Source organism: Puntigrus tetrazona, chromosome 25 (genome assembly GCF_018831695.1).
Source record: "Puntigrus tetrazona isolate hp1 chromosome 25, ASM1883169v1, whole genome shotgun sequence".
Taxonomy (NCBI): domain Eukaryota; kingdom Metazoa; phylum Chordata; class Actinopteri; order Cypriniformes; family Cyprinidae; genus Puntigrus; species Puntigrus tetrazona.
In genome coordinates this window covers 10721372-10736836 of record NC_056723.1, presented here as the reverse complement: position 1 = coordinate 10736836, position 15465 = coordinate 10721372, and the positions used below count along the sequence as shown (strand labels likewise).

At 36.8% G+C, this 15465-nt stretch overlaps 1 protein-coding gene across 20 annotated transcripts in view; it reads left to right on the top strand.

Moving 5' to 3' along the window:
* The window catches only part of cadps2 (Ca++-dependent secretion activator 2), a 122195-nt gene that overhangs the window by 34778 nt on the left and 71952 nt on the right, over positions 1-15465 (top strand). For all 20 annotated transcript variants that reach the window (XR_006248148.1, XR_006248149.1, XM_043228815.1 and 17 more), the window contains exon 3: positions 7547-7879. Coding sequence is in view for 18 of the 20 variants with exons in the window: in XM_043228815.1 (XP_043084750.1) it covers positions 7547-7879 (333 nt within the window). In the remaining 2 variants the exon portion in view is untranslated. The remainder of the gene's footprint in view (positions 1-7546; positions 7880-15465) is intronic.

Genomic DNA, 15465 nt, shown 5'->3' with positions numbered 1-15465 from the left:
CAGAAAGCTTGTGCTCTTAAGATGATCGAAGGTCTTATGGGTTTGAAATGCCATGAACACGGCATAAATATGTCCACACCTTTATGAATAAAAAGAAAACATGAATGCCATTACGTTGACAACAAAATAGTTTTGAGTGCAGGATGAAGCACTTCTGTGGTTGATTTATCATTATGTCTGAGTTTAGCACCTCACTTTTTTTTACGTCATTGACTTACAGGGTGTCTTGAGGAATCAACCAGGCTTTTCCTTTAAACACATTCCTAACACAAACACGCAACACAATAGACCAGACTCCCGATATGTTTGTTTTGTTCTGAGTTGTTTTTGCCCTTTAGCCAGGGCAGAATCATTTCTCTACACATTCAGCCCGAGGTTGTCGTGATCTGTTTTTTTTTTCCCTTTCCCCCACCACACTCTCCCTCTCTCTCCAGCTCACATTTGTTTCTAACTCTTTTCCCATGTGTTTACCACCCTGTGGTTCTCAATTGGATTACTGTTTGACAGCATTGCAAACAGAATAGCTGCAGGCGCCGACTTTGAAGCCTGTCAGAGCCGTAAGTATAGGTTTTTGGCCCTCTTTCTTTCTCTCAATCCCATTCTGCATTTCTTTCTGATGCTCATTTCCACTGTTGCTCTGCTTTTTTCCTTCAAAACTAATGAAAACCTCCCTATACCCACTACTGTTCTGCCTTTTTCTTTTTGGCTAGCTTCATACTTCATCATCAGTTTCTTTGCATTTAAAAGACGGTTCAGACAAACTTTATATCCAGCGGGATCTCATGATAATCTGTATGTATTTTATGTAAAATGTGCTTTTACAAAACACATGTTTACTTCAACTTTTAAGCATACAAACAGCTTTTAAGTTTCTGGGAAACAAAAAATGACAAACATTATTGGATAAGTTAGTCTAATAGACAACAGTAGACAACTTACAAAACAAAAGATATCCAGAAAGTGGTTGAACATATACACACTATCTATAGGAACGGTGGCAATGAGCTCTTTACATAACAGTACAACAAATAACTAACAGTAATGATAAAACAACAAGAGAGTTACAATTAAATTAGCAAACAGCAAAACAATAATCCTATAACAGTAACTGCATAATTTATTCATGCTGCAATGCATGCTGGGAACTCACAAAGCCTGAACAGTTCCACAAAATGAAATTCTTTGTTGTGGAAATGTTTGTCAAACTACGTTTGAGTAGTTGGGACAGCATTTGGGGTGATTTTGTTGGTCTGAAAAGGGTTTTTATGTAGTTTAAAGTAAATAGCATTTTTTAGTATTTAAGACTCAAAAGGTTTTGTAAGCCGGAAAATGTTTTTACAGTGCATGCTGTGACTGACAATATAACCATAAAATACACCAAAAATGCACAAAAGCAATACATTTTTGTGTGCTGTAATCCAAATCTTCAGAATCCATATGAAGCAGCCAACCATAAGCATCAAATCCCATGCTTTTTTTGCACTTAAAAAAAAAGTTGATGCTTTAAGAAGCTTTACGATGGGTTTTTTTCTTGTTTCTATACAGCAATAATAGTTACGGTTAGGTTTAGCGATAGGAGTGGATAATTGGAGTCTTTTTTTTTTTTTTTTTTTTTTTTTTCCATATTGGTAATAAAACAGTACTTTCACAGCATAATATGGTCAATTGTTTTATATATTTTATATTCACTATAAAATGTATAGGTTTTGGTTTGGGAGTATAGGAAAAAGCTTTGATGCATTTTGTCAAAAAATGCTTTTATACAAATATCTTAATGATACGGAAGATTTGTAAATTATTGTGCACTTTTAATAAATTTTTTATTATTAGCTGTTTTCATGTTTTAAACGTTTGAAATGCATCCAAATCGTATGCTTCAGCTTTATATTAAAATTAATTGCAATATTGCATGTTTTGTGCCTAAAACCGTTATGTACTGATAGCTACGTATAAACAGAGAAACCAGGCTGCAGTATACTGTAAGCCTGATTAATATTTTGAGGTTCGAGTGGAGAGGATCCAATTATAGAGTTGACTCTGACTGGTCGTATGTCCAGACATGATCCCGCTCTGCTCATTACCTCCAGTCCCTTATTTCTCAGCTTTTTCTCATCGAAACTTTTCAGAGCGGTATAGTGTCTTGCCATACAGTTTGTCATTAGGTCCCTTTCCGTTGCCAATGGAAACTTGTACCGTACGTCATCGAAACGGCATCAACGCGTCGCCAAATATCTCCTTCTCAGGTTTGAGGTGATTCCCCATCAGACTTTTTTTTTCCTCAAAGAACGATTGAAACTGGAAAAGAAGCACAGATTTCCATTCAGATGTGAATAATCGAACTGCCAGGAGCGAGTCCGAGGGCAGAGCTTGAGTTCACAGGAAACCCGATAAGAGGAAACGCTTGAGCGAATTTGTGAAAAGGGACAAACACAATAGAGATATAAATGGAGCAGGTTTTTCTCCAGTGGAAGATGTGACTCAACATTCGCGTTCTTTATAAATACACGTGTAAAGGGATTGCTTATTGTTCACTGCGACTCGTGATGAGCTACTGGAGCTGTGAGCCGTCCTATAGTTGTTGATCGAGTCACTCCATCTAGATTGAGAAAGCAAGAGAGAAGAAGATTGAAATGTTTTTAATGTTTCACGCCGCCCAAGTGGGAATAACAGCTATGTTTTATTTATGAGGAAGCGTATAACACGGTCTGCTGCACTCAGTCTTTTCCAGACCTTTTAAGACGGCTTTATAAACAATCTTTAACTTTTGACCAATGAAGGCTCTGGTATATCAGTAGTGAATCGCAGCCCCGGGCTTAGTCTGGTTCGCTTAGTACTTTCAAAAATTTGTTACCGAACAAACCTCAACACAAAATTTGTGTTTTGGCATGGAAGAGAGTTTTCTTAGTCATCCATATCTTGTGTAAAGCCCCGTGGGCACCAAGTATGATAACGATGAAAATATTGTTCTAAAAAATGTTCTCAATATTAAACAATCACACCACGACTATAACGATAAAGGCCCAGAGAAACAATATCATTGGAATCACTTACAGAACTTTTTTTTATTTTTTTTTAAGCTGATGAACAACACCAATATCGACAGCCAGTCAGAATCCATCCTGTTTTCATCAGCTGGAGAATTTAAAGCGGCAGACGCAATAAACAGACGATATTATTTGCTTTTGTGGACGTTAATATTGTTATCTTTATAGTTACAGTATCTTTATAGTTCTTGTCCTTGTTGTGAAAAGCCTTTGGAGATCAGGACTCTAACCTAAGCTTATTTTAAGTTCAGTGAGCTGCCTTGCTGTCTAGATGAACGAACCCGGAAAAAAGGTTGAACTTGGATTGTTCTGTTTGAGCAGAAAATTAAAACTTAAATAGCGCATTAAACCCGCATATTAGAATGATTTCTGAAGGAGTATGGTACACTGAAGACTGGAGTAATGATGCTGAAGAATTCTGCATCACAGGAGTGAATTAAATTTTAAAATATATTAAAATTGGAAACAGAAAATATTGCAATTTCTTATACAGTATGCTTTCTTATACAGTGCTTTATAGGATGTTATGCTTAACAATTATGCCTTAAGCAAAAAACTTTCTTGTGCTATTATTTATTGATTTATTAGCATGTTTGTTCCTCTATATAAAAGGACTTTAAAGCCCCATGCTTCTTAATTAGAGCAAGAATGATATCCATTCAATTCAGTAATAATAAATCAATTTAAAAAATCGACCATAAAAATGTCCATGATGCTTTGGGTTTTGGAGCAAAGCAATAATGTGAGAATAAACCCAAGGTGTTCAAAACCTACAAGTAAATTCTAATATAGCAAAAATGAAAAGGTTTGTCATTGCTAAACCTTTTTCTGTTAATTAATCCTCACCCTTCAGACTCGTCTCTCTCCCTCCTCGTGTTTATCGCAGACGTGCTGCCCCCTATATCAAGTCAAATACACCAATCTCAATCTCAGTCCTCCTACTATTAGCATGGCCGCTCGACCGTGATTCCTGCGCTAATCTACAGTCTTTCTTACGACGTTCTCCCTCATTCTTCTGCCAGAAATAATTCCTCGTATTAGCTTTAATTACACAAATGGCTCTGTATCTTATTAATCTCTTCACTGCAGACGGAGCACAGCTCTGCACACTGTTGGTTATAAATAATTGAATGAGATTTTAAACCGCCAATTAAGTCGAGCAGCAGGGAGAGAGGAAATCCCTTGGTGGCCGATTCATTAGTAATAATGTTTGACATTTTCACCACCACAAAATGGAGGCATTGGACACCATTGTGTAGTTGCAACTGTCTGTAGAGGCGTATATTATGTAAGCGTTATGATAAATAATCCAGGTGGTACAGGTTGGACAGCTGCGTGTGAGGGGGTTAAGGAAATCAAACTGTCTGAAACACTGGATTTAATGCATTTAAAGTAGCATTCGGTTCTTTTTAGCTGTCGCCCGTCAGTCAACATGAATTTAGCATTTATTTTCGAAACGGTGAAGAGGGAATTGATTGGGTATCATTGTGACGTGTACTGAAGCCAGGGGACTTGAATTGTTTTAAAATGGTTACATCATATTTACTTGTTAAATAAAATATTAAAAATAAAAAAGTGTCCAATTGTTTTAAAATTCCCTTTTTATTTATTATTTTTTATTTAACCTTTTAACTACATTTTAAACATGAATGAAATTAGATTTGTTTGAATATTTCTTATTACGTTTAGCTATGGTGGTCTTCTAGTGCCACCAAATAGTCAAAGTATCAAAATATGTTGATTAATAAAGTCAAAATATTTAGATTTTATTGTTTACATTTTTTGTTTTTTTTACTTCATTCTCATAACTTTATTTTTGCAATATTTACACTTTTCATTCTAGAAACATTTTGTCTTCACTGTTGCGATTTATATTTTATTTTCAAAATATTTTGACTTCTCATCATTTTGATTTTATTTCAGAAAAAAAGAACAATTTTAGACTTTTTTTCTTAAAACATTGACGTTAATCTTATCATTTAATGTTTATTAACTTTACACAAAAACACATCGTATTTACTCTAGCTGATCAGAAAATCTGCTATTTGTCAATTTAACATGTAGTTTAATTATTTACATTTTTATACTTGTGTTAATAATTGAATAAATATTCTGCTGATTCCTCAACATGGTACCTCCATATAAATTTTTGTGAGGTTGTGACCGATATCATAATATATTGTGAATTTTATCACAGCTAGAACTCAGTATTGACCGATCATAAACCAGAACTAAAATGCTCCACATTTTTACTGAATCAATACATATGTAAAATATGTAGGAAACTAATACAGTCTCTTGTATTAGACAATACAATACAATACTTTTCTCTTGATTACTTTTATAAAAAATAAGAGCGTATAACGAGCACTGCAACTGGACTCTCATCACGATGACTTTGTAACATAGATTACCTTAAAGAAAGTGAATTACGACGCTGTATCGTAATTGAGTTCATTTTTGGAATGCTTCCGAGAAAATGAGCAGGCCCTTGTCCTCTCAGCACGACTGCCCGTCTGTCATTTCACCCGCATGTCCTTTTAGAGGCCGGAGAAAACGATTAATTTTCTCTACGGGAAAGTAAGCCACTCATTCACCGACTCATTCAAGTGCTAAGAAGCACTGCGAGATATCCAATATCATTGTTTTTGCCACCGTTTGAATGGGCTTTAATGGAACCAATGAACTCTTCGTGAACAAACGAGTAGGTGCGTTTCAAATTTCCAAGAAGGAATTTCAAGGCTTTTTTTCCTGCATTGTATTTACCAAGTTAAGTTGCATATCTTTCTATTTCATGTATCCCATTTATATTTCTGTTTCATTTACGCCGAAGGGAGCTTTTAGGTTTAAAATCGCGTTCGAAAATGAACACATTCCTCAAATCTCAAAGAGAATTACGATCTTTGTAGTCTCTACAGGTGTCCAAGTAAAAGCGATTTGAGAGGAGTTTCCTCCTATGAGAACTGCCTCCTGTTGCGCTCTGATCTCTGCCGTCTTACGATCGCGGCGGTTTCGACACAGATATATTCCCCCGCCTCCTTGAGACGAGGCAGCTGAAGTGTCTTTGTTCTGCTCCATTACTCGCGGTTAGGAGCTGCGATTCGTCTCCATCTGCCGCTTCTGTCGCACCTCGCCGGCTTCGCTTTCCCCCAGACACGGTCACCGAATGTAAAAAAATGAAATTACTGAAAAGTGTTGAAGTGTTTTCATGCTCTTCTGTGCTGATTTGCCGCTCTCTCAGTGGGGCATTTCCTCTCGCTCATGAATCATTGTGTTTTCTAAAACTGCGCTGCTCCGCCGCTTTGAGCATTTAATTGAATTTTGGCTTGTTACGTCGATTTGTTCTTTGTGTATCTGTGGTTTGTAATGATGAATGGAGTTCTTATTGAGAGAGAGAGAGAGAGAGACCACGTTTGTGAAATAATTCTGGTGCTGTTCCATCCAGAAACCTCCACCAAACTTGGACATGACCTGTCTTTATAAAACCCTTCGTACAGTGATACAGTGAACGTCTGTGATGAAAACCAGAAAAAAAAAGTTTTACAAACGTATTCATACTGGTTTTATATGATTTGAAGCTCTTTTTTTTTTTTTTTTTTTACCATTTTAGACTTTCATTTCTTAGTTTAGTAATAGCTACATAAGATATCTGTCTGTGATGCAATGCATTTTATACTGCACTTCTGTGTAATGTTTACGGTTTCTATAGCCTTAGCGTTATTATGATGGTAATAAAAAGAGTTGGATTAGTTCATGCAGGCGCCACTGAAGGCCTAGGTGTGAAATATACGGCCCGCCACTGTTAAGAAATAGTAATAAAAATAACAATGATACAGAAGTTAGACTACTCAATGTTAAGGTTTTCTCTTTTTTTATTCATTTTTAATGAGGCTCTTTTTCTTTATGATAACAGTTGCATCACCCTGCATTTAATTATTTATTTTTTTACTTGCGCCTTAATAATATAAAAAATATCAGGTACCTTATTTTTATCCATCCAAAATTAGTGTCGTGAATCATGAGACTTACTGACCCTGACATGTTGTCATTACTAATAAATAATAATAAAAAAACAATAAAAAAGTCAAACTACTCAAATTCGAAGGTTTTCATTCAATTAGAAAAACCTGTATTTTACTTAATTATGATAACAGGACAAAATGAAAAGCAACACATTTGATAGTTCTTTCCATTTTCTTTTGTTTTTGTTTTTTCACCACTTAAATAGCAGTTTTAATGGAACCGAGGAACTATTAAGTTCTCAAGGAAATTGCAAACCTTTTCTCTGATGTCTTTCTTGTATTTACCAAGTATCAAACTATCCATTCAGAATTCATTCACAAATGAAAAACACTTTCTTAATATAAAACATGGATTCAAGTGCATTTATTTTATGTATAAACTGAATTTCTAATGTAATGGAAAAAAAAAGAATAAATAAATAAACTTGTGTGTATCGTATTGTACTGATGGATTGAGCCCGTCACTGTTTGTTCGTTTAGGGCTTCTTGAAAAGTGAGCGAGTGGCGCGCATGGTGCAGAGCGGAGGCTGTTCCGCCAGTGACTTCCGCGAGGTCTTCAAGAAGAACATTGAGCGTCGCGTGCGCAGCCTGCCCGAGATCGACGGCCTGAGCAAAGAGACCGTCCTCAGCTCCTGGATCACCAAATACGACGCCATCTACAAAGGAGAAGAGGACCAGCGGCGGCCGCAGGGACGCATGCCCTTCAGCGCAGTATCCGAACTCATCCTCAGCAAAGAACAGCTGTATGAGATGTTCCAGCAGATCCTGGGAATCAAGAAGTTTGAACACCAGCTGCTCTACAATGCCCTGCAGGTCAGTGCTGGCTAATCTTCAAAGGTGCTATATGTACGTTTTTGGCTCTAATAAAGCATACAAATACCGTAATGTTTGCAGATATTTAGTAAACATGCCAAATTAATCCGAACAAGATCAACCCTCTGTTAATCTTAAATCGTTACTGTTGGTGTCGTCAATCTGGCAACCTGCAAGTCTGAGAAGTGGCTAGGTGAAAAACTTTTTTTTTTTTTTTTTTTTTTTTTTAAATGGTTACATTGTGTTTGTTTTATATTGTTGAATGACTGCTTCACTTCCACTTTAAGATTTACTTAACTTTAACCAATGCTATAATGTACAGCACGGTTGCTTGATTTAAATAAAAACTGCACCCAAAATCATATAGTTACCCACTGCATAGTAGGCGAAAAACAGCCCTAATATTTATATGTGTTTGTTTTTCGTGAATTGATCATATATGCCAGAGTTTTATCTCTTGTTTTCAGAGACACCAAATGTCTGGGGCTTGGCCATGACAGCTTTGTCTCTGTGGCTAAAACGCCTTTGATTTAATATAGTTCTATTCAGTTGTGGTTGAATCCTCAGTGTCCCAGGAAAGAGTTTAAAGTTTGATTTTCTTTCATAAACACATTGATTTTTTTCAGCGTTCTCTGACATGTGATCTCAGAACAATTTTGTCAAAAAACCCGATGTCCTCAGAGGGATATTTACAGACAAAAATGAATTGCCTGGTCCCAGATTCCTTCAGCAGATGATTTGGATTAACGCTCTTGGTCCCAAAACATTTAAGTCTCGGCAGACCTTTTTCAGTCTTGCGTTTGAAAAAGGTGCTAAACGTTTTTTGGTGCAGGTACTTTAAATTTCACTTGTTTGAATCTAAGAGAAGCATTTCTCTGTGTATTTATAAATGGTGAGTTGAGTTGCAATTTTTTCTATCTTTAGTTGCATAAACTTTTGCAAGCACATCATACATAATTGTTCTTTATGTTGAATAAAAGAACATTTTTGAGGAATTACATTACCATAACTCAACAAAAGTAGTCAAATAGTATTGTTTGATTCAAAAATCATGTAAAATACTGGTAAACGAAATGTGATGTTTGCAAACATTATAACTGTATATTTTAATTCCTGTCATCGCAAAAAAAAATCTTTTAGTAAAATGGCATGTATAAATGACATGTATAAAACAAATAGAAACTATAGCACCGTTCATTAAAAACAATATTTATTATTGTGTATTTATTAAGTGATATTTGCTATACAGTTAAACTTGGGCTCATGTACTTCTCTCATCAACATAAATCTTAACGGGATGTAAGTCATTTGATTAAAATGTGGTACTTGTACATATTTGTGAGAATTTGCTCAAAACTACATACTAATTGCCTCTTGCATTTTATATTCCAGAAGTAACTTGTGTTTCTCAACTTAATGGCTTTCAAATGACAAACAACCCAAGGCTGGAATTTTTTTTTTTTTTTATTTAATGAGACTTTTTAGAGTTACACGTTGCGTTGAGTGTTTCTCCTAATGGTGGTGAGCATTTTATTGCTTTAATCCCTTGCCCTTTACCGTAATCACCTGAGCACAGGTGGCTTTAGCCCATCATCAGACGCTTTGAAGACGTTGCAGAAAGGTCAGGGGTTGATGGGAAATTGGCCAGCTGGCTTGCCCTCATGGTATCAGTCGCTAGCCTTTCCCCAGGGGACAGCAGGAGTGAAAGAGAGGTGGTGGGTGGTCTTCACCGATGGCCCTTTTCATCGGTATTGCCGTTAGCAGATTAGTGCAATTAGGCGGCTTGAACCTAATATTAATTGGCACATTTGGCATCTAACTGATATCCTATGGTGGAGGAAAAGCATGTATGCTTAAGATGTCATCAGTTTATCCTCATGTCCTTGTGAAGTTCATTTTAATTACAGTTTTTAAGCATTTATTATAGGTTCAGATTTGATTTGTCTTTTTTGTTATGATTTCTGAGATAGTAAGGCTGGGTGAAAGCATGGAATTTCTGAATACACTTAATGTCATAAACAAATAGTCTTCATGTTGTAAGTTAATTATGTTAAGAAAAAATTTATATTAATATACATTCATATATATCACGATTTTGGGTTCAAATTTAATTTTTTAATTAATTTAAAATTTTAATCTTTTATTTTAATGGCCTTAAATCTAACTAATATTACTAATTGTGAACTTTATGTGAGAATATGTTGAGTTTATATATTAAGTATATTTATATATGAAAGAAAATAATATGAAAACATATGTTTATGTATTCATTTATTTTAAAACTAAAACTGCTGTATGTGTGTATTTTTATATATTCACAACATATATTATGTAAACATTTTTTATTTATTTTGGGTGTGATTTAATTGCAATCGTTTCACAGCCCTATTTTTAATGTACTTGCATTTTATTTATTTTTTTTTGTATTTTATAGTTTAGATTTATTTGTTTTATTGTTATTGTTATCATGTCTTTTACATCACACTAGCTATTCCCCTAAATCTTAAGGTTCGACCCAACTAATAATACAAATGTCCAGTGCGTGTTTTATTTATTCCCTTATATTCACCGCTGCCTATAAAGATGTTTTATTTGAGCTGTAAAACTATTTGATCACACTTTTAGTGGTAGGCACTGTCACACTATTTTAACACATGTAAAGTATTGTGCCAAAAACAGTATATACTTTAATGTAGTTCAATTAGACCTCCCTTGAAAATGCATCATCGCGAACAATTGAACTTATTTTCTGTAGTAATTAAGGGCAGCAACAGTAACATTTCCTAAAAAGAAAAGTGAGATTTCTTTCTTTGGGTTTAATGCCAAGTTCATTTGTTTTTGTTCAGGCTTCATTTCATCTGCATATGTCAGATCTGTTGCCATTAAGCACAGCGTTGCCTTTTAGCTGCAGAAGGCGGCGTGTTGTTTTCAGAGGACTTGAATCTTTTGTGTTACGGTTTTCATGTACGTTTTGCTTTTGTAGCTGTACGTTGTTGTCGACTAATGAGGTGAAGCTGCACCACGGTTCCAATCAAATCAGGCTTGAACTACTGGTGCTAATCTCTCTCGGCGCTTATTAAGAATTTACACACCTGTGTGCATTTTATGGATCCGTGTGAGATGACATTTAAAAGTTTGTTTGCTTTGCGTGTTAGATCCAGCATTAGCTGGTGGCTCAGCATTCAATAAATCACTCATGCACATGTATTCAAAGGGCAAAGAAGTGTGAATTTATGAGTGGTGTTTTAAAAAAATACAAGGAACAATGTACAGCAAAGCAAACAGACTGGGAGTTAATGACAGCGACGCCACTAGAGGCGTTTGTTGAGATTGAAATTGAGAATGTCAAAGTGCTAAAATAGGGTTGAGCGATATGGTAATTTTTCATATCGTCATATCACCGGCCTGTGAGATCGCCGATACGCGGTATTACTGTGTATGAGTGGTTAGGGGCAAGAGACAGGCTCTCTGTAATCGTCACGGGCTGAGAGAGAAAGAGAGCCTGGAAGCACCAATAACGAAAAAATATACTGAAAAACTGACAAAAATATTAAAAACAGCTAGTTCATATATTCGGATACAGCAGTCATACATCGCTATTAGGACCAAGCGCGTCCTGCTGTGACAAGTTTGCCCTATCGGCGTGGAAGTTATTAGTCTAGAAGTCAGTCAAGGTGAAAATCTAAAGTAGAGTCATTTTAAAGACCAACAGTTTAACGTAAACGAACACGTTTTCAGCTAGCCTAAGCTCATATTTTTGGAGTAAAGTTAAATTACTCCGGACCTTATTAACTGCATGTTCTTTTTATTATAACGATGATGAAGAATAAGCATCAGTGATTTTGTTAATGTGCTGTAAAGAAAACGGAATAATAACAATAAAAATGATTGTTTTATACATTAATGAGCTTAATGTCACCTTGACTATCGACGAAGACAGCTGATATCGTCAACATCCCTGGCCATCTTTCGATACACGATGCTGTCGTCTACCGGCACAACCCCAACTGCAAAACCATTAAGTGTCTTACAATTTATTTTTGGATTTTCGTGACTGTTCTGTCTTTATTCACTGCTGCATAAAAAAGGATGTCCAAGAGATGTCCAGAAATGTGACGACACAGAGGAAGGGATGCAGATGACTGTTAAATATAAAAAAGAGAAATGAGCGGATATGGGAAAAAAGGGGAGGGGGTCAGAGAGCTATTCTTGGATTTTTCCATTCTCGGTCGTTTCCTTCATTGATTATTATCTTCAACTCCCTCACACTGACTCACCAGTTTGCTGTTCATTTTCTACCTTCAGACTTAGTCGTGTGTGTGAGTGTATGTCATTGTGTGTCCATTTAGAGAGCGTGGAGCCCTGCAGATGACATGCGGGGGGAAAAAAATGGCTGCATAATATGATTTTGCTCCTGTGACTCATCCGTTCCCTCATTTTTAGCAAATTGTTGCATGCTTTTGATGAAATCAAGATCATGACTTGCTGAACTGATGTAATGGGTTAATAAGTTGTATTTGTGGCCAGAATTGATAAATGAGGAATGAGGCGTAAGTCATTGCCACAGTGTAACTACAATGAGGAAATAAATTACTAAACAAGGGAATTAATTCTTGCATAACGGTTATATATTTTTGCGCTGTGCAGGATTTTGTAAAAGAAGGGAAAGGGTTTAACATTTATAAGGCTAAATATGAGTAATTGATGGAGGTTTTGCTTTTACTAGTTCAATATAAATAGGTGTGACAGGATTTTATACGTATACATATAAATGTTGAAAGAAAAAACTAAATTGTTGCAATTCTTGCTCGTGTGTTCATATACAAGGTTAGCTTTTTCACTCATTAGCCAATTTGGTTACAAAAAAGTTACTCTACTTGCTATTCAGAACTTTTACTACCCCCACCCCCCATTATTTAACGAAATACGCTGAATTGACATTGCAATTTATGCTAACGTTTAGGTGTTGTAAGTGCCCCTGTTATGCCATTTCCAATGTTAAGTTTCATGCAGTGTGTTAATGTAACTGTATGTGAATGTAAACAATCTGCAAAGGCAGGGTTGTGTCATAAAATAACCTAAAGGAGTCGTTAGTAATTCAAACCTTTCCGTGATGGCTCCACGTCATGGCGTGACACATTTGAATAATTCCCACCTATCTTGCCGAATCAGGTCTCGTGGGCTGTTAACGTATACAGCTGACTAAAGAAACGAATGTGTGTGAGTATTAGGTCAGTGCATTTAGTCTTAAAGGGACAGCAGCCTACAAATACCTACTTCCGTCTCTGCTAATGAAACGACACAGCTTTAACAAAGATATATAGCCTATAATTTTGTTGTTCGTCTATGCTTGTAATTTGTGCAGTTCTTTTTGTTGCGTTACTGAGTTAGTAGTTTCCGCTGGGGTATAGAAGTAAGCTGTTTAGTAATAAATTAAAAACGAATTCCAAAACATTATCCGATCCGGGAGCTTTGTGGTATGATCCGAACCGGGAGCTTTGTAATCGTTGCACCACTAACTTTAATATGTCGCAAGGTCAGTATATTCTGAACTATTCTTCAGAAAAACCCTCCAGGTCCCACAAATTTTTTGGTTTTCCAGTATTTTTAACACGGAGTCCATTGTTCATTTAGCTTTTCCTGGCTCGATCCGTCTTGCTTTAAAGGAGAAGTATTTTTCTCTGATAACTGCTCCACCCGGTGTCATATTCCTTTATGGAAGAGGGAAGAGAATAAGGGAAACAGAAAGAGACGGTAAGCATGACAATTGAAATGTCAGTAAGTGGAGGGTGTCACACAGAGGAAGAAAAAGATCTATAACGGGACTAGGAGGCAGCGACAGAAGAGTGCAGGGAAGTGACAGACTGAGAGGGAAAGACTAAAGCATTTGAGTAAAGGAGGATGAAGACAAACGAGTCCAAGAAACAACAAAGAAAAGAACCGGATAAAGTGAGATTGACTGGATACTGTAGATACAAACAGGGACAAACTGAGAGGGAAATGATAAAAGACTCAACGTGTTTTTTAGATGCAAAAATGTATTAATTGACCCTGAGAAGAATGTTCTAGGTTACAGATATTCATGGGAAACTCATCATGTTCAGCCATAGATGTGATGACCCCATTAAATCAGTCATATTCAATAATAAATCCAGTGCCCGTGGAACATCTGGTTGGGCGGACAGGCAGGCGGGTCGCGTCTCAGGTGGACACCCTGCGAAATCCAGCTGTGCCCTTCTGATCAGAGAGGCCAGTCGCTGTTCTCCTCTCAGCACCTGTCATCTTCTTCCTAATGAACACATTCAGCTTCGCCTCGCGCTCTCGCCACCCTGTCATCTCTCGTTAGCGCGTCGCACCGAGGGCCGGAGGATGCGCCGCGCAGGTGAGCCACCCAGGAGCGGTAATGAATTACTACCTCTGATGCTGCAGAGATACTCATCTCTCTCTGACAGGGTCAGGGCGGACCATCAAAAACAGCATGTCCCAGTGACACTTACAGCTGAAAAGTGTTGAACAGTGTTGATATTTAAATAGAATTAATTATTTCAAATCATGTGCATTAATAAGTCTCTCTCTCTTTCTCTTTCTCTCCATCTTTCTCTCTCTCTCTCTCTATGTATATTAAATACATGGCCAAAAGATTCATAATACTATAATATAATCAGTAGAAGTGCTTTGGTTATTTATTATCACACGTGTAGTATTAACATGATATTAGTAATGCATTTTCTAATTATGGCTATCGTCGAAAAGTATAACGTGAAGTCTGTTCGAGTCAATTGAAACGAACTGATTCACAAAACGTGGCTTCTGTTGATTGTTCAGTTGCTGGTAAAGCTTAAATGGGAGATGCTGTTACGAAACAAGTATTAACGAGCAAATAGAAAACTAATTAAAATCATTTAAACGCTCTTTGATCTTGTATGGCCGGTTAAAGCGTCATTCATTTACTGTGAATATTTAATAAAGCACCTGAGCTTAGTATAGAAGGACAACCGTACTTTTTTTCAGTTCCATGCGAGAATAAAGCTAGTGACTGGAGGCGGTTGCCTTTTAATTGGTTTGCTAATTTAGATGAGGGGGGTAAAGAAAGCAGAGTGAAGATTAGAGCGTGACAGCGGCGTGCTTTTCTCCAGGCTGGTGACGTCTCTCATTAGGCCGCTCCTAAGGCTTGTTGTCATAGAAATTGTTGCCAAACTAACCAAAATAGAGCAGCTAAAGAAAAGCGAGCAAGTTGGTAACACGGCAACAGGAAAGAATCTGGTGTGCATATGTGTGCGGCTCTGGGGAGGTGTTTGACCACGTTCTTCTCAAAGAAAGCCACAATCGAGCCATTCTAATGCGTTATGAGCACAAACCCGTTGTGCCGAGGCACTGCTATATTTCAGTGGGACGTCAACGGCGCTGTCCGTGTTTTGGCAGTTTTATTATTCCTTATTCAGCCACTGTTTGTGTCATTGTGCTGGGAAATGGCTGATGTGGTCATTCTGACTGTCAAAAACCAGCAATTCTTGACGGATTTATGTGGCCGGCTGGGGACATCTCGAACTTTTCAACTGTCAATCATAATTTCCAAGGCTTGCTGC